The sequence below is a fragment of the Uloborus diversus genome, chromosome 2, assembly GCF_026930045.1.
Source record: "Uloborus diversus isolate 005 chromosome 2, Udiv.v.3.1, whole genome shotgun sequence".
In the NCBI taxonomy this organism is placed as follows: Eukaryota; Metazoa; Arthropoda; class Arachnida; order Araneae; family Uloboridae; genus Uloborus; species Uloborus diversus.
Window position 1 is genome coordinate 15,063,724 of NC_072732.1, and position 25,678 is coordinate 15,089,401.

The following is a 25,678-nucleotide window of genomic DNA, read 5'->3' on the forward strand; positions in this document are numbered from 1 at the left end:
TAACTTTGAGACATAACTTTTATACTTATTTTTGCAGATCCTCCTGGTGCACCAGGAATTCCACATTCTGTCGAAACTAGTACAGACTCAATCACCCTGTCTTGGACAAAACCCAGGACCGATGGTGGAAGCCCAATAACAGGATACGTCCTTGAAAAGCGAAAGATTGGCGATAACAAATGGGTTAGAGCAACAAATGTAACAATACCAGACTTGACCTACCGTGTGCCAGGTCTTCAGGAAAATCAAGAATACGAGTTTAGAGTAGCTGCTTGCAATGCTGCTGGGCAAGGACCTTGGAGTTCAAATTCCGACGGAATTGTGGCTAGGATGCCACCTTGTAAGTGTGAAGTTTCTTTGTACAGTGTACTGTTGGGACAAAGTATTTTATTCATGCAACTTTTTTTAGCCTACTTTCAAGAATCAGTTGAAAATAAAAAAAAGATTACGGCTTAGTGAATGTAAAAATTATTCTTAAAATAGTTATAAAAATAATAGTATTAATGAAAATATTAAGGAAAGGAGTATTAGTAGAGTTTTGAGATAGGGTAGAGTTTAGGGGAAGTGGTTCACTACCCCCCAGAAAACTTTTCAGACAGTAGTTCCAATAGACTAATTCAAGCCACTTTTTTTTTTCGTTCGGAAGATCCTGCTCATGGCACTTGATTTCATTATTTCGTTTTCTGGTATGAATTTCTTTTAAGTGTAGAACAGCTAAAAACACTTAACAATGACACCAACAGAAAATTTACGACAGGTCAGTAATCTGAATTAGAAAGCTGATTTGGCTCTATGAAGTTTTATTAGAAAGAATTATTAACGCAGTATATGCTCTCAAAAGGATTTTTGATTAAGTTAAAGAACGTTTTTTTTCTTCAAAAAATTTTTGCATTGGTGCCAACTGGAACTTCTTTTAAAGCAGAAAATCGAGAAAATTAATTATTCTAAATATATGCATTTGTTTTTCGATTCCAGGTATAGAAAAGAGTAATTACTAATTCCAGAAATGCTCAGACGCAACGTTGACACAATTTAGATGAATGCGAAAGATAGCATTGGAAGTGCATTTTCATTTATTTTCACTGTGAAGTGTAATACTAATCTTTTATATTCGACTGGGAAAATAATGCAAATTTATACACTTTATCTTTTGCTTACAGATTAGAGTTTCACATTGTTTTATTTCTGATGTCAGTAATTTATTCAGACGTATTTTTAAAAATATTTCTTGTGAATTTTTGTGATGGAAAATATTAAAGACATTTTCTTACAGAAAAGCTGAAAAATATAGCTTATTTTCTATTGGATAAAAATTGCTCTTGTCTAAATTTTCCACATGTCCGCACTCGAAATTTGTATTAGGAAAAATGTTTTTATTTTACAATTCAGTAAGAAATTCAACTTTGTAAAACAGGACACCTAACTGCTTGAGAGAACTAATTTGGAATCATTTTTTTTGTTGATAAATAGTTTTCCTTTCACATAAAACATCAATACTTTGTGTTTAGAAATCATCCTTAAATGCTAAAAAGTAATATTTGAAATAATTTGTAGCCAAAGCCAACTTACAGAAATATTTAGCTGATGAAAGTTATTGTTAGTGCATGGAAAAGTAAGCTCGTTTAGTTCTAGAAATAACTTCTTGTTGCTCTTTAAAAATTGAGTTTCAGAGTTTTATAGCTGATGATTTGTTGAATAACTTGAAAGAAAAGTGAATATTTCTTCCCGTGGGCTGCAAAAAATTAGACAATACAGAATTCAATGATTTGCAAAATTCTTTTTTTTTTTTTTTTTTGAGCAATCACGATTGCTCATTGCTTTCATTTGACTGTTTTTGGTGTGCTATCATTTTATTTTCCCACCACCATCCTCCGCACCATCACCGTCGACCAGCTCCTCACGATGCTGCTCCTATAGCGAAAGCTGTCTCCAGGCTGCGTCCATATCCTACACTTACACGCATACATACACAACTACACACACGCACGCACACACACACATACACACACACAACCACACACATACACACACACAACCACACACATACACAAACATATACACACACGCATACATACACACAAAAACACACATACACACAACTACCCACACATTCATACCTGCGCATAGACACAAACACATATGCCTACACACATATACACATACTCCCCCACACACACATTCATACACACAACTACCCACACACTTATGCCAGCACACAGACACAAACACACATGCCTACACACATACATATACCCCCTACACACAAACACACATACCCCCACACACAAACACACACGCCTACATACACACACTCGTGATTGCGAAAAACATAATTTGAATTCAAGATGTCAAAATTCAAATTATTTTTTTTCTTCTTCTTCTTCTTTTTTTTTTTTTTTTTTTTTTTTTTTTTTTTTTTTTTTTAACGAAATATTTTATTTGCATTTAAAAAAAAAAAAAACCAGAATGATGTTTTAATGAACTTGGAAACACCGTAGGTCCACCGAAGATGGATACAAGCTTTGCCATGAGGGATTTGACTATTCCAGCTGGTGAACCATTTACCATTCGTGTACCATACATCGGTAGCCCACCACCTAAAGCAACATGGACAGTCGTAAGTGTTTTTGCCACATTTTTGATGGATTGAAAGTCATTTATTTTAAAAAATATCACTTATCTTGATAATATTATCTTTTAAATACTCCTTAATTAAAGGAACGCTTCACTTATAAGCAACTTAGAAACGAACTTCAAGTTTATCTTCTTAAAATACGCTAAATTTATAACCATCATCTGAATCTAATTGCGGTTGTTGAGTTGAAGGAATAAAGTAAGTAGAGGGATGTGGGGCTAATTGAAGTGACTCACTTATTTATTTTTCTTCATATGTTAAATAATTTATTCATTTATTTTTTTGTTTATTTATTGAGTATCTTTTCATTCATTCATTGAACATTATACTTACTGATTCATTTGATGAAAAATATTTTTTAAATTTTAATAAAAAATTATTTCATTAGAAAAATATTTTATTTTTCACTTTGCACAATGAAAGAAAAAAGTGAAAATTTTCCACTTTTTTCAAAGGCGCAAATTTACTGCCAAAAATAAAAAATACTGTTTCAATGTTGTCAAATATCAAATAGAATGTTCTTTCTCTTTCGCACTGTAATTTTCAAAACAAATTTCCAATTTGTTCATTTTGAAAAAGCTCAATCATTTTAACTATTTCACTTTGCCCCAAATTCCCCTATTTGACCACGGATTGTATAAACATCCGTTTTACAGCCGGAAATGGACGAATCTATTATTTTTTTTACCGATGTACAGAAAGACAAACATCCGTTTTACAGCCGGAAATGGACGAATCTATTATTTTTTTTACCGATGTACAGAAAGACAAACATCCGTTTTGCAGCCGGAAATGGACGAATCTATTATTTTTTTACCGATGTACAGAAAGACAAACATCCGTTTTGCAGCCGGAAATGGACGAATCTATTATTTTTTTACCGATGTACAGAAAGACAAACATCCGTTTTACAGCCGGAAATGGACGAATCTTTTACTTTTTTTACCGATGTACAGAAAGACAAACATCCGTTTTACAGTCGGAAATGGACGAATCTATTATTTTTTTACCGATGTCAGCTTTTGCAGAAGCAGGGTCTCATTCAAATGAGCGGAATACGTGCATCAAATTTTTACTTTTCCCCCTCATTCAGATAGATTCGTCTCATCTGGACGTTTGAAAATGCAATCCGTGGATGGACAGTACTTAACTTATTCTTCCAATATCCTTTAATCTTGATGTTTTTAAAATTGATTAGCTTCCACTTGTAACGTTTTTCTTAAAAGTTATTTAAGTTTCGGTTCTTAAAGCAACTCAGTACCTTTTAAGCTGAAGCCCAGCAGTCTAGATTATAATTTCTTTGCATCATTAGCATGAAAGATGACGACAGAATTTAAGTATAAAATGGAAAATTGTACTGTCAACTGTCGTTACATAAAAATATGAAATTTACCTTAAAATACAGGGGGTCTACAATTGATGGACCCGATTTTAAAAAATCGTATTTTCAAAAGTTTTCGACGGAATAAAATAATTAATGCGTAAAATTAAGGAGAAAAGTACCAAGTTTTTTTTTTTTTTTTTTTAATCTTATAAATGTTCGATATGTGACCCTCTTGTCACACGGCATACGTCCTTTCGATAATCTAGTTCATTCCAAACATTTTCTAACATGTCTCTGTTAATGCTGCAGAAATGCGTTGTTTCAATTCTGGGAGCGTTTTCGGCTTTGGCTGTGCAAAACCACTGTCTTTCACGTAACCCCATAGAAAGAAATCGCATGGGGTTAAGTCCAGATATCTTGGTGGCCATGTGAATAACGTTAAATCATCGTCACCCGCACAGCCTATCCATCTGTGTAGAAGCACATTATTTAAGTAACTACGAACCGACAAAGACCAATGAGGAGGTGCTCCATCTTGTTGGAAGATAAGATCGGGACTGTCCCTCAAGCAGTTGCGGAAATAACCAAATTTCCAGCATGTCGAGATAATTGTCACCTTTTACAGTAAAAACTTGGTACTTTTCTCCTTAATTTTACGCATTAATTATTTTATTCCGTCGAGAACTTTTGAAAATATAATTTTTAAAAATCGGGTCCAACAATTATAGACACCCTGTATTATTCGTAAAGTATTTTCTATCATTTCCCAAACTATTCTTGATTCAATTTAAATTGGTTCAATTTTGTCGAAAAATAAATACAGTGACCTCTCGCTTATATGCGACCAAAGGGGGCAACGAAATTTTCGCGCACAAGTGAGATTCGCGCATAAGTAAAAGACCCCAAAACTAAGCTTAAATACGGTAAGTTATCAACAGTTATAGTAATACTAATAGTACACTACTGATACTAATGAATAAATACGCACATAATTTCCATTTATGCATTGTAATTTAATAAAAATTTAAAATTTGAAGTTGCATGTTTTGTCATTTTTTATACACTGTACAGTATGTAAGCGAATCCCCCAAAACCTAAAAACTGTCGCGTGATCAGTGTCATAGTCTGTGAGGATACAAAAGATCCTCGATAGGCTATGTCAATGCTTTCCGCTTCACCACGACTTTTAGGAAGGTCGACCTTTTCGCATGTAACCCGTTCTCCCCTCTCGACGTCAATCACAAGACTAACTGCACCCCCAATCGCACACTTGCGCGAAAAAAACGCGTTCTTGGAAACATTTTGAACCTTGGAATAAAGGTGTGCGAAAGCATTCCAAGAGACATCAAGAAGGGTACAAATCTTCCGATAAGCAAAGCGTGAATAGGCGATTTAACTAGAAAAATTTTTATCGCGCATAAGTGAAAGGTGCATTTTAGGTTTCGCGTATAAATGAACAAGAGTTATCATTGTTTTCCTATATCGCTGGCCGGGCCCGTGAGAAAAACGCGCATAAGTGAAAAACGCGTATAACAGAGGTCGCGTATAATCGAGAGATCACTGTAGCTGATCTAATATTTTTAAAAAAAAGAAGAGAAACTGAAATGTTTCCTTGAATATTTATTCGTAGAATCAAAACGAGATCAGACAAGACGATCGCGTAACCATGGAGGTTGGTGATGAATTCGTCGTCTTAATTAACCACAAGAGCAAAAGAGAAGATTCCGGACGTTATACTTTGAAACTGGCAAACTCACAAGGTTCTGATTCTGCTTCTTGTAAAGTAACAGTCGTCGGTAAGTAAAAAAAAAAAAAAATTAAAAAAAAAATATAGAACCGACTTCACAAAATTGCTGTAAAAAGTGAAAAATAATTTTATTCTTTAAACACCATCGATAATACTTTTAAACATATTTTTGAAGTTGGCGCAAAAGCAAAAAGTAAAATTCAGTGTAACCATGCTTTGTTCCTTTTTTTAAAGAAAATCATCCAAAGTTACAAACGAAACATTGAGTTATGGCTGTGAATGATTTTATTCCAGCCATTTTGCGCCAACTTCAAAAATTATGTTTAAAAGTATTATCGATGGTGTTAAAAGAATAAAAATTTTTTTCACTTTTTAGAGCAATTTTGTGAAGTCGGTTCTATTTTTTTTTTTCAAATTTTTTTTTATTTCATTCTTTTTAGTGTAAATGTATTTCAGAAATAGTAAGAAGTTACTATCTACTATCACGAAACTTCACCTTATTTTTTTCATAAAAATGCTTCATACTAATATATATATATATATATATATATATATATATATATATATATATATATATATATATATATATATATATATATATATATATATATAATATATATATAATATATATATATATATATATATATATATATATATATAATATATATATAATATATATATATATATATATATATATATAATATATATATAATATATATATATATATATATATATATATATATATATAATATATATATAATATATATATATATATATATATATATATATATATATAAACACGCCTTAAACTTTAAGCGATTGGCACTAAAAATTTGTCTTTGTTCATCTCTGGAATTTATTTGTGCGTTAATTTAATTATAACCATTTAAATATTACGTTTTCCCTTACTAATTTGCATTTCACAGCATACAAGTTGCTTGTGATGCAAACCTGTATCTCCTTACTTAGCTCAGATCATCTGTTATTTACATAGATGATAACGATAAAAATACTACTATACAGTTGAGGCAAACTTAACCTCAATGACAATGAAAAAATTTGATGCTTGCTTCAGAGAAGCTTTCATTCAAAATTATCATTACAATTACTATTAATGTTAGTGTTGTATGGCACCAAACTTTTATAACAATGGGTTTTTTATTTAATTATTTAATAGAGAAATTGCATGACATTTACTGTTTTTTGCCCATAACTTTTTTTCTATAGAACAAATATGGTCAAACAAAGTAACGGGACCTAAGTTGAGCCATCCCCTATCCATTAAAAAAAATCATCAAAATCGGTTCACTAGGTGAGACGCTGTGAGTGGACAAGCAAAAAAAAAAAAACATACATACGGTATGAACTGATAACCGCCTCCTTTTTGAAGTCGGTTAAAAATGCCGTTACTGTTGAAAATCATGAACATTATATTTTTTTTTTCAGGGGCATTGCCGTTATGCACCGAGACGTATTTTCGTCATTTCCAAAAAATGTTTGCTGATAACTGTCCTTTTTTTTCGGTGATGACCTTTTTTTTCGGTCATGGGAACCCCCAGCTGCGTTCTTTGCTTTATATGGTTTCTTGGTCTGCTATACGCTTTAATAAGGCGTGTAAAGCATTTTATGAAAGACTAGTTGTACCCGCACGGCTTTGCCCGTAATAGAAAATTGAAAGGTGTTTTGGTTCGCCTGTATATTTACAAATAATGTATGGTGAATTTTCTCGCCGATTGGCTTGTGCCCATGTTAAGGTTCCACGTTATGATAATTTCGTAATTTACTCGTTCATCTTATAAAAATTTTGTTCTCAAAATTGGAATAGAAAAAGAACAAAATCGAATTTTCGAGAAATCGCTTCGAGGTGCACACCCCCATGCTACAAACTAACTTTGTGCCAAATTTCATGAAAATTGGCCGAACGGTCTAGGCGCTATGCGCGTCACAGAGATCCTGACAGACAGACTTTCAGCTTTATTATTAGTAAAGATTAAAAGCCAGAGGAAAACCTGGAAAAGTGGCGCTGGGCTCATTTGATGCACTGATGTAAAGTTTAAAAATGTAGCACTGCAGTTTTTTTTTTTTTTTTTGACTTTGAGTGCGTCAACGCCTCCAAATAATTCAAACAGTTTTGTTTTGAGTATTGTTTTAGTCTTGGATACTAAAAAATATAGTTGAAAACTTTTTTTAACGTTATTATGTGAATGAGGATAAGATATAGCAAAATCCGTATCATCAACCACTTCTGCTACAGAATTCTGGCTATTTAACAAATATTTGGAGGAATAGTCAAATAATATGCTTGCTGTAATAAACCTAATTTTTTACAAGTACAATAGCTAAGCTACCGATATAATTCTAAATCTTCATTTATTAATCTAATTGAAAAATTCACAGTGAAAATATAGAAATGTGTAACATCGTGCTGTATCTACAATATTGTTGATCCTGTATTCTTTCACTCCACGTTAATTCTCGGTTATCACAAATTTGCCATTTCAACTGCGCTTGCGCGCGGACTTAGCTGATTTCAAAAATCTTGCTAAAATTAATTACAAACATTTAAAATTTGGTAATAAATATGAGATGTCAACAGATAAAAATTAGAAGTCACAAAGTTTTCTCTGATTTAGTTTTTAGGCCTCGGTAAAGATTGAATTTGCGTCTTAATTATTAATGGATTCGGTGTCTGATTTGTCTGTCCTTTTTCAGGACCACATTTTTAACCTCAGAAGAGCGTAATAGAATTGCAGCATCACTTCTAATACAAAGCCAAACCCTCAACCTAAATTAAAATGTATAACACTAAGTTGTTTACGCTTAACGTAAAATATCCGCAAAAGACTGTTTTCTGTACTAATATTCCAATCATTTTTGAAGTACACAACGTGTTTTACATTTATATTAAATAAATATTTCCAAACTAACAAACATTGTAGTGTCATTTTTCTCTTAAGATTATCAGTTATTCATATCCGTAGTTTCATATAAGATATCACGAAATCGCCGTGAAAATATTCTAATCTCATTCATTAATTTGGTGGGACTCTCACTCAGCCTAAATATAAACAAGCAACACGAAATCTTAAAAGAGAAAGCCCAAAAAGCTAAGTCCGCGCGCAAGCGCAGTTGAAATGACAAATTTGTGATAACCGGGATGTAACATCTAGTTATGCTTTCTGCCCTAGTTTTGTTACTTTTGACTACTTACTATTTATCGTATATTATTATATTCAGAAAATACGTGCTACAATAGCATATTGTAGCTCCAAATTTTATAAAAATATAATTATTGTTTTGGTGCCGCTTCATCTAAAAACCTAAATGAAATTCACCAATTATTTAATAGAAAGTCAAGTACCAATTTAAAAATAAGTTCCACAACTTCCTGTATCTATTAAAAAATGAATAAAAAATAAAATTTAATAAAAAAATAAAGAAAAAAAAAGTTACTTAAGCAAATTAATTTACTATGATTGTCTACAAAAACTCGGCTTTTTTTTTTTTTAATATTCAATTTGACATTCGATAAATACATGCGTCCTTCGTAATGATGATTTGGGATTTACATTGTTATTGTATTTAGAGGAATAGAAAAAGGTACATCCAGTAAACAGTGAGTTTTCTGAAGCATTACATATCGTCGCCTCAGAGCAAAACTAAGACATCAAATCCCGCAAATAACACAAAGATGCTCCACTGTTGCTCTGAGGCGACGAAATTTTGATCTCAAGTCTCAAGTAAGGGGTTACAGTACCTCAAAAATGACCAAACGATCAAAAAAAATTTTATTGCTTATTTCTAAACTAAATACTAGTCCAAACACAGGGGAAAAGTTTCATTGCTTTAGTTCAAATATTTAAAAAGTTATGAATGGTTTTAGGTCATGCTCGCTATGTGTTCTTATGCAAAAAGGAAACTTTAAATTGATTTTTCTCGATGATCGTTTTTTTTGTGTTTTCGCGTCATAAGAATCCCTAAGGATTTTTTTCTATTAAAGATAGAGCTTTCAAGTAATACTTTTTGCAATTAAGATAATATATTTAACAAAACTGTGCATTTGATAAGCATTTTATAAATTATTCAAATGTTTAAAGCATGTTATACCTTTAAAAACCAATTTTTTTTTTAAAACAATTACGATTTTTTCCGTAATTGATCACAGAAAATTTTCTAGCAAACACAAAAGCAAATGAATGCACAGATTTTTAGAAATAATGATGGTGATCGGTTAGCAAAAAGATTTTTTTATATTAGTTTAAAAACAAAAAAGGCTTAGGGATTTTAAAAGATTGAAATTTTCCTAAATGTTTTGAATTTTTAAGAAAAGTAAGCAATATTTAAAATTTTTTAAAAAAATTATTGATTACAAAGTAAGTAAGCATGTTATGGTTTCAACAAATAATAGAATTTACTTAAATTTAAAAAAATTGCTTGAAAGGTGCTGTGAACCCTTAAATATTTATATCTGACAACGCTTGGATGTCTGAATACAGTCATTGTTTTTAAATTTGACATTTGGACCAGGATCTAATCAATATTAGAACTTGAATCCCTGAAAACCTGACCTAATATCTTATCCCCCCTTTGTTCTTCAGACTTTGTGTTTATGCAATGCAAGTTTGCCGAAATTTCTCTTCATCAGATATTATGTTGATTGGACGTATGTCGTTGGACCTTATAGATAATAATCTTCTGTTACTGACCTTTTGTCCATATTGTTGAAAGGATGTACCCTCTACACTTTTATTTTTGATAACATCTGTTTGTAGGATTCGATAAAAGGGAGAGGGGATATTGTTCCATTAGGAAGCAAATTCTGAAAAGAACTAAAATCACAATTTTGCGAAAAATATTTAGTTGTGTGACTGAAGAGTTTCTAAATTACTGTTTATTTCAGATAAGCCTGGGCCACCCCAAGGACCTCTAGAAATCTCAGACATTACTCCGGAAAACTGCTCATTGTCATGGAAACCACCTGCGGATGATGGCGGTAGTCCGGTAACTAACTATGTGGTTGAAAAACTAGATCCAGCCTTGAATGTGAGTAGAAATTAATAACCATAAATTTTGCAGTGTGATGTTCATATTTATGTCCATCCTTTTCGTGGAGTTTCATCAACGAATCATAAAACACTGAGCTATAGGGGAGACTAGGCTCAGATGATAGAGTTAAGTTGAGACAAGGGCTTTAATTCTCGAGTGCGTTTGTATCCCGAACTGAGAGTCATACGAGGAAATAACAGGCTTATGCTGATTTGTTCAACGTACGCAAGAGCACCTGTCTTTTTAGCCTGCTTTTATGTAAAAATAAATAAAACAAGATGAAAGCAAGAAAAAAGCATAATGCATCTTATAATTATCGCCAGAAACAAAACAAAAGTCAAAAACATGCAAAATAATCAATTAAATGTTGAACATTTTAAAATTAGAAAGTAGAGTTTGAGATGGAGAAAATGTGTATCTGTCTCTCTCTAATAAATTTTGAGTCAATAATCCGATTCGAAAACTTTATTTTGTTCAAAAGATCACAGCGAGGAAAACTTATTCTCATATTTTACTTTTTAATTTGAACTATTTTTTGTTCAGTTTTGAACAGTTCAAAAAAAAAAAAAATAGTAACATTAGCGCCAACGGGGAAATTAAAGGCAAATATCGATCCCATTCTTAACGCCTACTGGAGATTTTCAAAAAAAATTTTTAAGAAATCAAAAACTGAAAGACTCTTCTAGTACGAAAAAATTGAAACAATTGTGAGGATTCAAAATACCTTCTCAGTTTTTGGTTTCAAGAAATAGGAAAAGTGTTATCAATGAAAATCGAAATACCATATATGGTAGACTAAATATTGACGAATATCGGAGATAAATATGACGGAATTAAAACGAAATGAATTCTTAGTGAAAATCTTTTCTCTAAGACAGCGGAGTTGGACGAAAAATGATCAACTCGGGATACCGACTTCTTGGATTTTTTTTTAAATCTGCATATCAACTCTGCTAACACAACATACTTGCTATGTTACATCACAGGATTTTTGTTCTGAGATTAATATACTTTTATGTGTTTTAGGCATGGATGAAAGTCAGCAGCTATGTCCGCGGCTGCCATTATGACGTCATTGGCTTGGAACCCAATAAGAAGTACAGTTTCCGAGTTTGCGCCGAAAATCAATACGGCGTTGGACCACCACTGACATCGGAGAAGCCAATTATTGCTAAATTCCCCTTCGGTATGTTTATAGGCACCTTTCATTTCAACTACTCTGAATTAACTATTCTTTGAATTAACTATAAAATGTAACTTTCTTGAACGAATTAAAGATTAATAATGTATAAAAGGGGAACATAAATATTGAGGCAATAGATGACGACCAATGTACAAAAAAATGTGTTCAAAAGTCAATGCAAAGAGGAACTAAAACGAGGAAAACCTGCAAGAGGTGGTTAGACGAGGTTTAAATGGACTTAAAAGCTTGAAAATAACTTATCTGAGAAATAATGCGCAAGACAGCTTTGTTTGAAGTAGAGTCGCTTCAGAGGGTCCAACGTGAATTGCAGTATCGAGGAGTTATTTTAAAAATATTGTTACTGACAAATAGAGAAGAAGTTAACTGATGTGAGGGATAACTCACAAGAAGGTTAACCCAAGAGAAGTTTAAGTCACGAAATAAATGTTCAATACACGTAAGATAATACCTTGATAGAAATGGATATCGTTTTGCTTTGTACAATAAATGTCAGGCATGATCGATTACAGTTTAACATTATTAATATTCCCAGTGTTCCAGGATTACTCCTCTTAGCACATTCGACGAGAATAGCGTAAATCTGGCTTTTACAGGGTCCATTATGAAAGTAATGAGCATTTACTGGCAAAATATATTTATTGATCGTAATTTGTACAAATGTTCAATATTCTTTAAAATACATTCCTCCTGCATCAATACACTTGCGGAGACGTGTTTGCTACGCCTGAAAGGCACCCTGAAACTCTTCCTAGGGAATGCCTCTCAGGAACGTTGTAACATGGTGTTGGATGTTTCCCAAGGTTCCCCAATGTTTTCCTTTCTTCTCTCTCTCTCTCTCTCTTGAGTCGCGGAAACAAAAAGAAGTTACATGAAGCTAAGTAGGGACTGTAAGGTGGTGAGGGATCACCGGGGGGGGGGGGACATCCATAACGGGGTTCGTCGGCGACCTCCTCCTGGCTCTCTTTGAATGCCTTGTGCCACTTCCCAGACTGTGATCTTGAAATGCAATCGTCCTTGAAGGCTTCTTGCAGCATCTGGAATGTTTCGGTTGCATTTTTTCCAAACCTCACGCAAAACTTTATGGCGTAAAATTGTTCAAGCGAACGCTCCATTGCGTTATGTTACAAAAGTTGAAAACATACTTCAAGCGGAGGCACTTATCTCCGCTCACACTGCTCGAAAGCAACTGACGACTGGGTGCATTGCAAGGGCATATCCCGCACCACATTTCCCAGCCGGTTTTACCGTGCTGCCATCTATCGTCGCGTCACAATAACATTATGCTCATTACTTTCATAATGGACCCTGTAATAAATGTCAGAAATGTTCAATTATGTTTAATTCTTTTTAGATGTTCCCAGTGCACCAGGGACACCTCAAATTACGGATTCTGATGAGAGTAGTGTAAATCTGATTTGGGAGAGACCCAAGAGTGACGGTGGCTCCAAGATCCAGGGCTACCAGGTTGAGTACAGGGATCCGAGGGATGGAAGGTGGAAGCCAGCATCCGAACAGCTCGTCAAGGACACTTCTTTCAGAGGTGAGATTCAAAATATTGTTCTTAATGAAATTATATCCCGTTTTATGTGCCCTCATGAGTACTTCGATAGTTTTAAGATACCTTGCCTGTTGAATATTTAACTTGGTTTTCATCAAGCATTGAATTTCAATTTCAGTACCAAACTTGAGTGAGAATGTGGACTATGAATTCCGTGTGAAAGCCAAAAATGCTGCAGGTTTCAGCACTCCAAGCAAACCAACATCTTCATTTAGACTCAAGACCAAATCAAGTAAGTAATTAATCTTAAAGATTTTCCGAACGGTACAAAATAAAAAGAGATCCAAGTTACCTTTCTATTGTACAAATAAAATAGTAGTCGACTACAGCAATCTTGGATTTGTGTGTCCTTGTTGGATTCAAGTTCGAAAATACCCAGTAATGAGAGAATGCCTTCTAAATGAATAGAAAGTGAGTCTGAATGAATGAATAGAAATCGAGTACCTCAATTTAATGGCTTAGTAAAACCAATCATTTCAATTATCACGAAAAGATTTTTGAGCTATGGTATAAGATTTACGATATAATTTACCAAGCAAAATAATGTTTGCATAACACCATATTTTCTACACGGTATTGATTAAAACTTTTGGCCACAGAAGGAGGGGGAGGGGCGATTTTTTGCAGCTTCAAATAACTGCATGTACAAGTTAATAATTTTAATATTATTAATTTGTAGTCTATGTATATGTTTACTATGCAGTGCAATCAGATGAAGACATGAATTTTTTTTTTTTTTTTGAAATGTTTTGGGAGGCAAAACATGAAATATTCTGATCAAATGGCTCTCGAATCAACAGCAGCTTTAAAATAGGTAAACATAGAGTCAGTTTTGAGCTGGAATGACTGATACAGGTTTCACATGGTTCCAACTAGTTACCAAAGTTTTTTTTTTTTTAATTTTAGTGACTAGCCGGTTTTTCAGTAACTCATGATCGGACGTTTGAAGTTTGTGAAAACGTTAAAGAACATAGCACGCATGGCAACAGTGGAGCTCCGCGCGTAAAAGCTTTTTGGGGCAAGACAGAACGGGTAGTTTGTAGTAGGGCTTGTTAAATGATGGTGTTTCGTAGATTTTGAAGATAAAGTCTCGCATGTAACGCTAATATATTACCAGCTATGCGAGCAGAGGGTACAAAATTTGCACTAAACTTTGCTAAATAAACGGTATCATTTCTCCAGGACACATTCCGATGAGACGTTTATTTTGAAGTAAACTTTGTAACATTTGTAAAAAATAATTTTCTTTTGAGAATTTTATCGAATTCCTATTCCTTTAACAGATGTACCATCTCCTCCTCTGAATGTGAGACCAGGAAAGATAGGAAAATCCTATATCGATCTGAAATGGGACAAGCCAAGAACAGACGGAGGAAGCAAGATCACAGGTGGGTGATCCACTAAAATTAGCCATTTTATTATTCTTTAAGGGGTTACAATACCTCAGAAATGATGAAATGATCAAAAAAATTTTATTGCTTATTTCAAAATTAAAAACTATTCCAAACACAGGGAAAAAGTTTTATTGCTTTAGTTCAAATATTAAAAAAGTTATGAGTGGTTTTAGGTCATGCTCGCTATGTGTTCTTACGCAAAAGAAAAACTTTAAATTCCTTTTTCTCGATGATGGTTTTTTTTGTGTTTTCATGTCATAAGAATCCCTAAGGATATTTTTTCTATTAAAGATACAGCTTTAAAGTAATACTTTTTGCAATTGGGATAACATATTTGACAAAACTGTGCATTGGATAAGCATTTTATAAATTATTCAAATGTTTACAGCATGTTAAACCTTTAAAAACCAATTTAAAAAAAAAACTTTGGTTTTTTTACATAATTAATCACAGAAAATTTACTAATAAACTCATAAGCAAATGAATGCATAGATTTTTAGAGATGATTATAGTGATCGTTTAGCTATAAACTTTTTTTTAAATTAGTGAAAAATAAAAAAGCCTTAGGGATTTTAAAAAATTGAAGTTTTCCTCAATTTTGAATTTTTAAAAAAAGTAGGCAATATTTTTTAATTTTGAAAATAAATTATTGATTAAGAAATGAGTATGCATGTTATGGTTTCAAATAAATATAAAATTTACTTAAATTTTAAAAAAAAGTGTGAAAGGTACTTTGACCCCTTAATATCATCTGCAACTTAAATATTATTTTCAAAAAACAGGTTACGTAGTTGAACGCAAGGAAAGGAACAGCAATGTTTGGATTCGTGCCAACGACTACATATGTCCAGATTGTGAGTACACAGTCCTCAATCTTATGGAATTTCATGACTACGAATTCCGCGTCTTTGCCGTGAACGCTGCAGGAAAAAGCGACCCCAGCGCCGCCACGATGCCAATCAAGGTGACGGAGGTTGCTGGTGAGTAATCTCTCTAGATGACTTTTGGTCCACAGATATTTTTACTAGTTTTGCTTGAAAAAGAACCATACTACACAAAATTAAGTTCGATGTTTCACCCAGATGGAAATTTATTGTAGCAAAATTTAGCTGCAGGCATCTTAATGGTGAAAAGTTTCACCAATGTGATGGTGCTTTAGGTATTCACCATTTTGTAAAAGCATCCTTACATTGGTGAAACCAATTAGATGGATGTAGCTAAGGTTTAAACAATTTCGTGGTGAAACATTGAATTTTCTTTTTGACAACGTTATGTCTAAGTTTAAAATGACTATTCTGCCCTGAACAAAATATGAGATGTAGAGGATGTTAAATTTTCCTGTATCTTATGCCAAAACTATATCACTTTTGTAACGTAATTTTTCATTGCATGTAATGAGTGGTTGAAAATTTACTTCCGTACAATTTAGAGAAAAAGTTCAATGGACTCCTCTTTGTAAATTTTCTATTAATAAAAAAAAGAATAAAAAAAATCCAAATCTACAATGCGTTTGTTACAGGTTTGGTTTCTCCTAAGCGTTTATTGTTTTAAAGCTCAGAATAAGCTGTTGTGAATGAATTATGTAAGAAACCAAGCATATTGAAGTAAAGAACTGCTCCATGTATTATCAGATTTAAAGGTTTCTCCCTAGAAACGTATTTAAAATGAAATACATTTAGATGTGTGAGAGTGAATTCGTTAAAACTTAATCGAGATTAGGAGAAGAATGCAGAAATTCTGTCCCCCAAAACTAAAAATACATTTTAAATCGATTTTTATCTTTAAATTATTTACCAGTAACTAGGTTCAAAGTTTTAGGCTTGCTTATTAAATTAAATTATTTCACAGTGCATATACTGCAAATTTAAAGCAGCGTTCACTCTTGAACTCTGCTTAATTTGAGTCCCAGCAATCAGCTCACACTTCTCACGTGACGTCATGATCGCTTTGAGCGTATTCTAGCCCGAACGAAGTTTTGCAATGTATCGAACATTTTCGATGCTCTTTGCAGTTTTATTTCTTATTAGTGGTACCCGCACGGCTTTGCCCGTAATAGAAAGATTAAAAGGTCTTTTGGTTCGCCTGTATATTTACAAATGTATGGTGAATTTTCTCGCCTATTGGCTTGTACCCATGTTACGGTTCCACGTTATGATAATTTCGTGTCTCGCCAAATGGCTTGTGCCCATGTTACGGGTTTAACGTTAAGATAATTTCGTAAATTACTCGTCCATCTTATAATATTTTTGTTCTTAAAATTGCAATAGAAAAAGAAACACATCGAATTTTCGAAAAATCGCTTCGAGGTGCACACCTCCGTGCTACAAACTAACTTTGTGCCAAATTTCATGAAAATCAGCCGAGCGGTCTAGGCGCTATGCGCGTCACAGAGATCCAGACATCCTACAGACATCCTCCGGACACAGAGACTTTCATCTTTATTATTAGTAAAGAATAGCAGAGTATTTCAAAAATACTTACTGACTAATGTATTGATTACTAATTATTTGTTATAAAAATATTGCTGTAAAAGAAGTGCTCATAAATATTAAGCTGTTTCTTTGTTAGATGGCTTGAAACCTGAGTTTATCAGGCCTTTATCGAATAAGAGTTGCAACTTGAAAAAGGCCATTGCTCTGGAGTGTGAAGGCGTAGGAAAACCATTCCCAACAGCCCGATGGTAAGTATGCCAGAATTTTGAATTCCATGGATGTTGCTGGTAATGTAATGAAAGTAGAGCTTTATTTGGCTGGTTTGATCTGAGAGCAGGGATTTGTAACTGGAGGGAGTAAGCCAATTGAGATTTTCTTAGCGAAAGTTGAGTCCACGATCCGGAATAATTCAACTATATAGAGTAAAGAAATATACATAGAGAATCCCCGTCTATGGTAAAAAGGAGATGAAATTGAGGCCGGAATTATGGGATGCAGCGGTGCAATGATGGGCGGGGTTATGATAACATGATCGCTTCGCGAGAATAGTTTTTACCAATCTCGCAAAGGGACCGTATAAAGTAGCAGGCGGATTGGTTTGCATTTTAATTCATGTTTTAATGCAATTTCAAAAACGTGCTTCATAAACTTGCAACGATATCTAAGATTAAATTAACAACCAATTGAGATTCAGTAATGGAGTGTTTTGAATCAAGATGTATCTCAAGAAGCTTAGGATCTTGGGATACAGCGGTGCAACTTCCGACTTCAATTTCTTAGTATAGCGGCGCCTCTCTATGTAATTTCTTTACTCTATGTTCAACTACCACAATTGATTGACACGTTTTGCGTGAAACTAGAAAAAGTACCCTGATTTCTCCTCCAATGCTTTTCTTTAAAATCAATCATATGATTTGAGATCCTTGCTTTAAGAATAAAGGGCTTCACTCTCTTTACCTTTAATTTCTTCTAAGGGTTTGATCAATCATAAATTGTGGCGAAGGAACAAAATAATGACTGCAATAGTAATATTTTGAAATTTTTTCTTCATTGATTTCTCATCGTAGATATGCCTAATGCGATTCATAAAGAATGTGAAGTTTTAAGTATTGCATCGAAATTGAATATTGTTAGCTGAACGAGCTTCACTTCTCTAAAGGGAGCTTTTCAGGGCGCGTATAAACAATAGAAAGTTGACCTTTTGCAAATTTGCTTTAGAGAAAATACTGCATGTCGATCCCAGAGTCTCAGTTGACTACACACATTCAAAGAGATTCTCGTCGTGTTACAACTTTACTCCCTGTTTGTTTTAAACCAATCTTGGGCAATAAATCGCATCTGATTCATAAATATGATGTCAAAGTTGTTCCGTGATTAAATCGAATCAGAGGTGCCCTCCCCCCCTAAGAGCAAGGACGCACCCCCTAGAAAATCGTGAAGACCTCCCCAAAAGAGGGGAAAATACCCTTAAAACAGCCCCTAAAAATTTCTAAATTTCTAACCTGAAAAAGCATTAAGATTTATATCCAAATTATTATTTTTTTTTCCTATTTCCTGTGACAGACTGCATTTCAAGGTAAAGTGAGAAGAGCATATTAGTAGAGACACAGCAACAAGAAATGAAAAAAAAAAATCATTGTTTTATGTTTAGCCCAGAAGGACCATACCCTCCCAAATTAAACAATCAACAGTAGGGGGGGAAAAAACGGAATCCATTTTTTTAATTCAGAACTTAAATAGTAATTTTTTTTTAATAAAGAAGCAAACATTTACTGTTTGAGCACCAATGGCATGGAAAGATGAACATCCTGTTTGCAGGCAAAACAGATGCTTCAGTATTAATTTGCAGGGACGCGAGTTTGATATTACAGATGTGCTAGCCTCTAAATTTTGCAGAGCCTCCTTGAAATGAACGAAAAACGATCAGCAATTTTTTCCTCCCTTTTCCTCCTCATTCAGATAGAATCGTCCTCACTGGCCGCTTGCCAACTCCATGGCAAACGTGGTCGGACAGTAGTACTTTTTTTTTTGAAGTAGATCTGAGAAACATTTGTTAATGAATTTGAAACCCCTGCAGGTTCAAGAATGGGCGTGAAATCCATCCCGCCGGCCGCATCACTCAGAAGGACATGGACACTGGCATCTTTAAGCTGGTCTTCTCTGAACTGTGGGACACGGACGAGGGAGAGTACACGTGCGAGCTCAGTAACAGTCTCGGCTCAGTCAAGTGCTCTGCAAAACTCAGCATTGCCGGTGAGTACAGAAATATAAGATGGGTGATTTATTTATTTATTTTTTTGTAACGATGATTGATTTTTTGAGAAGTTTCTTTCTCTCTTTCTTTCACACACACAGATTGAGGTTTCTGCTATTCCACTAGGGAAGCTTATACCTCTATTAATCCACAATGTTTCCAGGATTTTTGTTTCCCAGGACAGCACAATGACAACACAATAGATGGTGGTGCCATCTATGAACAGTTCGAGAGACAATTTAGAACCAGGCCAGGAGCCGAATAACTTCCTAGTCTGGCACCCCCAGAGGTATCGTTTCACTTGGAGGACATTGTGACCACGAGCATATTTAACGTCGCCCAGTCACCATTAATGACGACGGTGGGTCTTCGACCAGTGAGGATCGAACCCGAGACCCTCCGGTCCCGAGTCCAATGCCCTAACGATCAGGCTACCACGGCCCATGAGAAGTTAAACATTTTGCTTTTTGTATCAGTAGCCCCCAGTTCACATGGAGCTTTTCTACCCCTGAAAAAAAAAAAAAAAAACCTTGCTTTAAACCACATTTCCCTGGTACATGATATTTCTCCCTCCTGCTTCTTTCCAGAGCAAAGGGTGGGTTTTTACCCAGAATGCACTACACAACGGGTTTGTTCACTTGCTGGGTATAGCCGCTGAGGATTCTGGGTAAAACTAAACCGCTTTCTCGGGTATAACCCCTTTCACATGTAAACGGTTAATTTTCCAACTCTTTTTTTTTTTCAAGTTAGAGCGGGGACTTGTGAGTTGCAAAAGTCTGGTGTAGACGCGGTTATTATGGGGCTGTTCATAAATAATGTCACGTTTTTCAACATCCCGCCATCCCTTTGTCACACTTTGCCTTAGACCGCTTCCCCGAATCAAATGTTTGTAAAATTGCATTAATATTATGTTTAAAAATTTGCTTTTCTTTCGACCAAAATGTGCGATGTCACAGTTCTCGGTATCCCCCCCCCCCTCCGTCGTGACAAACTTCTATAATCTCCTCCCCAGTCTAATCATGATATCATTTGCAGATGACCCCCTGACACTGATTTTTAAGAACAACAGGGAAACAGAATAAGTAATTTTATTTTCTGCTAAATAGGGCAGACACAACGTTGTGAAAAACTATTACTTTAGTCAAGGTTTCATTTGGATAATGCTTGCTCTGCCTCTTTTCCTGCTTTAAACTTGACTTCAGTCTGCAAAACATAAAATCAAAAGCATTTGATTGTCTGTTATCTCGAATATAAACTTTTACTTTCCAAATTTCTTCGCAGACGAAGATACTAAATTTTCTGGAGCTGGAAGCGCCAAATAAGGTACTGTAGACCAATTCGGCGAATCCCCCCCCCCTTTTTTTTGATGTTGGCTAGCAATAGTTCTTTAAATTAGCATTTTACAGTCATCAGAAAGCCTAACTGATGATAAAGTGTTATCAATAAGCAGTGTGGTACCAACAGGGAACAGTGCAGCAAATGTTATTACAAAAGAGTCTTGTCAACATTTCTGATCGTATTTTGCAGTATTTTATTTTTTTTCATGGTTCGCAGCAGTTAAAGAGGGCTCAAAAAGTTGTTAATTGTTCTAGAAAGCTTAATTTATGTAGTTGACGCATTAAAAAAGAAAAATGTCGTGTGCCGTCATTTTTCCGACCGACATTCCTGTTATAAAGAAGTAATTTTGGACATCAGTTGGAAGGTAGTCTCAGTTACAGTGAGATGACTTCTGCTTTGACTGATGACTCCATAAAAATGGCGAAGCTACTGTCTCCTAATGTGATAAACGGGCTGTCAGTATATTGCATGCAGTTCTGCCTTAGTCCTAGTTTAAGGACAGTAACTGCTTATCAGCCTATGCACGATTAATTGATTTTCCTGTCTTTCTGCAGCTGCACCGAAAATCGAAAGATGCCCGAATGAAGTATCTTTCCCCGAACACGACAACGGCAAGATCAAAATCTTCTTCTCCGGCACAGGTCCTTTCGACGTCCAACTCTTCAAAGACGGCTTGGAAGTCAAAGAGGACAAACATCTCAAGTACACGGTGTTTGACGATTACGTCATCATTTACTTGAGGGAAGCCTTGAAAACGGACGAAGGGAAGTACAAGCTCGTTGTGAAGAACGATAGTGGTCAAGCTGATGGCTGCTTCGCCTTAACAGTAACAGGTAAGGTTTATTGTGGCAGTGTTTGGCATCTTAAAGCAGACCAACTCTCTCCCTAACTCCCCAACTAGGCGCGAAAATCGTGATAGTACATCCCATGCCAGGAATCGAGTCTGTGTCGTTTGTGTAATTATTCTGTTAATCCACTCCTTACACTAAATGTTTACGAATGCTTTTCACATTTTTGTATCTTTAGTTTTCCCTTTTATACCCATGTTTCAAATTTCTAGAAAACAAATAGCGTCCTTTTCCTAAACATGATAATGAAATATAAGCATATGATGTATTTGTCAACAACTAAGATCATAAAAGTATCAAAAGATAAGAATTAATAGTTTTCTGCTTGTAGTATTTCTTCTAACGAATGTAGGTGTAAATATGAGAGTCAAGCTATTGGCAACAGTTGACCGTTTGTTTCAGAAACCAGTCAAACGCCGAAACTTCTAAGTTGAACTATATCATCTAAACTGTTCATTAAGGTCTGCAAAGCTTTTTACTGAAAGAAATATACCTACACATGCATCTTTCTCTGTTTAAAATATTATAATTATCTGAAATATTCAATAGGATGCTAAAAATACTTTTTCGAAATGTAATTACTTGATGCTTGATTTGTATCTGAAATAAACGGTTAAAGTATTCCAAAACATTCTTGGATATTTCTATAACAGAATTTAGTTACCAGTTCTTCAACGTGTTCTTTGTTTTAATTGCAGGACTGCCCGGTCCACCCCAAGGTCCCCTGGAGGTGTCTGACATCACCCAGCACACAGCTACTATCAGCTGGAGGCCGCCTTTGCACGATGGAGGCAGCAAGATTACCAACTACGTCGTAGAAAGAAAAGAAACAAGTCACAGCCAATGGGTTGTAGCCTCAAGCTACTGCAGAGTACGTCAAAATTAAATTTCATACTAAGGCATATATTTATTATTATGCTCTTTTAATGCGATTTGGAGGGTGGGAAATCAAGCATGTCACACATTTAATGAGTAGACGAATTGTCGAGTAACGTCACACATTGGATGAGTCCGTAATCTCCAAGGCTACTTTACTTTAAATTTCAATGTATGGTTCTATTACAAAAATACTTGGAGGTAAACAAAATTAAAAGGTACTTTTGCTCACTCCGAGACCATTTTACTTGTATATTTGTTCTTTTTACCACATTTTATATTTTTATTGTTACTCTCGAAGAAAAGTATTGAATTTTCCAAAGTTTGTAAGGGTTTCTCTTTATATCTTCTACAAACGCAAATGTATGGGTATGGATTACATTCATTCCTTTAGATGTTTAAACAAAAGATAAATGATGTAAATATGATGTCGTTTCTTCAAAACGATTTTCGCAATAGAATAAGAAACATATTCTATATTCTAATCATCAGTTAGATTTTCAATTAAAAGGGTTTAATTGAACTCCATAAAATGTTTTAGATTTTTCTTGAATTGGAACCTTGTTGGCCCTGCGAAGAAAATCCGCTTTTTGTATTCAAATAAATTGTGAGATTTGACAAAAAAAAAAAAAAAAAAACTGATTTACTTATTTTTTCGTTTTTATAACACTTTTTATTTTTTATTTTGATTACTTCGGACTTAAGTTATGTATCAATTATTTGCTCCAAGTTTCCGCCATATTGCATGTGTACATTTATTTGTTGAAATAAATATATTTATGCACGCGCATAGCTTGAGATCACCCATCTTCGAATATAACGACTTTTTATCCTCTAATTTTCTTGAGTTTTCTAACTAGATATTCAACAAGGCGTTAAAGTTTTCCGTTCACATTGCAGGAATTAGTTTTCACTGCTCAGGGACTCACAGAAGGAGGTGAATACCTCTTCCGAGTGATGGCCGTCAACGAAAATGGACAAAGTCTTCCACTCGAAGGGACTAATCCAATTATTGCTAAATTGCCGTATGGTGAGGAAAAAATATTTAATCTTGTTCTTTGCATGAAATTTTCAAGATGCTGTTATGTCTATTATTACATCGCAGCCATTGTTTCATACCATGCCTAAATTTTACAGTTGAGGGAAACTTTCAACCAAGGCTGCAGAGTCGGAGAGAAAATAACCGACTCTGGCTCAGACTCCGAATCTTTTACCTTAAAAACAGTCCGACTCCGCAGTCGTGCCAGAGATGCAAATTCAGAGGGAAAATGATTGACTCCGACTCCTAGAATTTAAAGAGGCATTTTCTTCCAAAATATATCCGACTCGGAATCCGCAACCTTGCTTTTTACGATCCTCAAGAGCAAATGCTCTCAAATACTATGGAGCATCTCCAAAGAGTGAGATCCCTTCAAAAAAGACTAAGATCTCTTAAAAATACCACCCTAAAAATGTCAATGGCTCAGCCTTTGCCATACGCCCTTCCCTCCAATAACATAGCGATTGAAATGTGCGACCCTTCTGTGTAAGTCATGTGACTTTTGCATGAAGGTTCCTGTCACGTGACGGTCACAAAACGTCGCTGTAAAGTCATCAGCAGGTTGTAGCAACTTTCGAATGTCTTTCCGCAGAAAGTCAACGTCACAAAGTGATTGGACACTGTTCAATTGTTGCAGTGACTTCATAGTGAAGTCACATGAAACATGTCACAAATGTGTCACTACCAGACTCCTGTGAGATTTTGTCCGTTTTGTGAATTCGACCTATCTGGATTTTAATGGATTAATTTATTCACTTGGAGAATTATTTTACGTTTTAATGCAAATTATGACATTTCTTCAAACAATTACTTGATTTAAAGGGACCGTGGACCTTCCAAACAGCCCAAATCGGTCAAAAATATAATTTTTTCCCCGTGGAAATAACAAAAAAAAAAAAAAGAATGTGCTGAATCGTTTGAAAAAAAAAAAAAAATCGCTTGTTGATCTGATGTGTTACCGCGAAGTTATATGCTGTAAAAAAAGTAAACATAGCGTGTTTTCGATTTAAATGGCTGTCAAACCATCATTTATCGTGGAATGGAAAATTCGATGCTGACACATATTAAAAAAAGCTCCATGCGACTTAATTTCTGTTCGATATGGCTGAAATTTCAGAATATATTACTTTGGTAGTAGTTTGATAAAACTGGGTGTGCATTAAGGCTTAAGAGAATTTTACGTTGCTTAAAAATATTAATGTGTTGATTTTTACGTAATATTCGCAACAAAAATTATTGCTTTACGCGAAAATAAAAAATACTGTGCAGTTGATAATGGACCAATCCTTAAACGAATATAGTTCTTGGCAATGTTCTGTTCTCTGATAAAATAAAAATTGTTTGAGAGAAAAGCAAAAATTGAGTCGCATGGAGCATTTTAATTTTTTTAATTTAAATTTCAAAATTTTAATTTTAATTATTTTTTTATTTTTTTGCATTTTTTTTAAATGCAAAACTACTAAACTTGCAAAACTTACTAATTTTTATGCCAAGTTTCATATTTCAAAATTAATAAATAATTTTAAAAAAAGTTTTAAAGGTCCACCGTCCCCTTAAAAGAAACTTTAAACGACATAATAATTCAAAGTTCCCATCCAAAGGTTTTCTAAAATCAGTAGAGCAGGTTAGATGACTCCATCATTGGCGGATTATCGCTCATTTTACGACTGTTTTGGTTTCGGAAAACTTTCGACGGTGATAATACGTTACCAAAGAAAGAAAAAAAAAATATAGTAATACTGTTGACTCCCGCTACAACGCGATCCGACTTACGCGAAATGGCTATAACGCGATTTTTCCCCCGGTAAAGAATTTTATTTCTAACGCGAATTCTTCATCCGCAACACGAAAATTTTCCGAAGGGAATCGCGGTTTTTTCGTGAATGGACCTTCATACCTTTGGCATCACTGAGAGCGGAAGTTCCCACACCGTACTAGTCTGAACATCGGTTATACAAATAACTCTATGCTCCTCATTTTCCT

The 25,678-nt window shown here is 34.4% G+C and overlaps 1 protein-coding gene across 1 annotated transcript in view; it reads left to right on the top strand.

Annotated features, from left to right (window-relative positions):
* The window catches only part of LOC129217747 (twitchin-like), a 364,621-nt gene that overhangs the window by 271,328 nt on the left and 67,615 nt on the right, over nucleotides 1–25,678 (top strand). Inside the window, 14 exon segments of the mRNA XM_054852086.1 lie at nucleotides 38–340; nucleotides 2,499–2,617; nucleotides 5,590–5,755; nucleotides 10,607–10,749; nucleotides 11,779–11,938; nucleotides 13,308–13,496; nucleotides 13,633–13,746; nucleotides 14,798–14,902; nucleotides 15,691–15,888; nucleotides 17,477–17,588; nucleotides 19,418–19,593; nucleotides 21,487–21,765; nucleotides 22,479–22,651; nucleotides 23,557–23,686. Coding sequence (XP_054708061.1) covers nucleotides 38–340; nucleotides 2,499–2,617; nucleotides 5,590–5,755; nucleotides 10,607–10,749; nucleotides 11,779–11,938; nucleotides 13,308–13,496; nucleotides 13,633–13,746; nucleotides 14,798–14,902; nucleotides 15,691–15,888; nucleotides 17,477–17,588; nucleotides 19,418–19,593; nucleotides 21,487–21,765; nucleotides 22,479–22,651; nucleotides 23,557–23,686 — 2,367 coding nt within the window.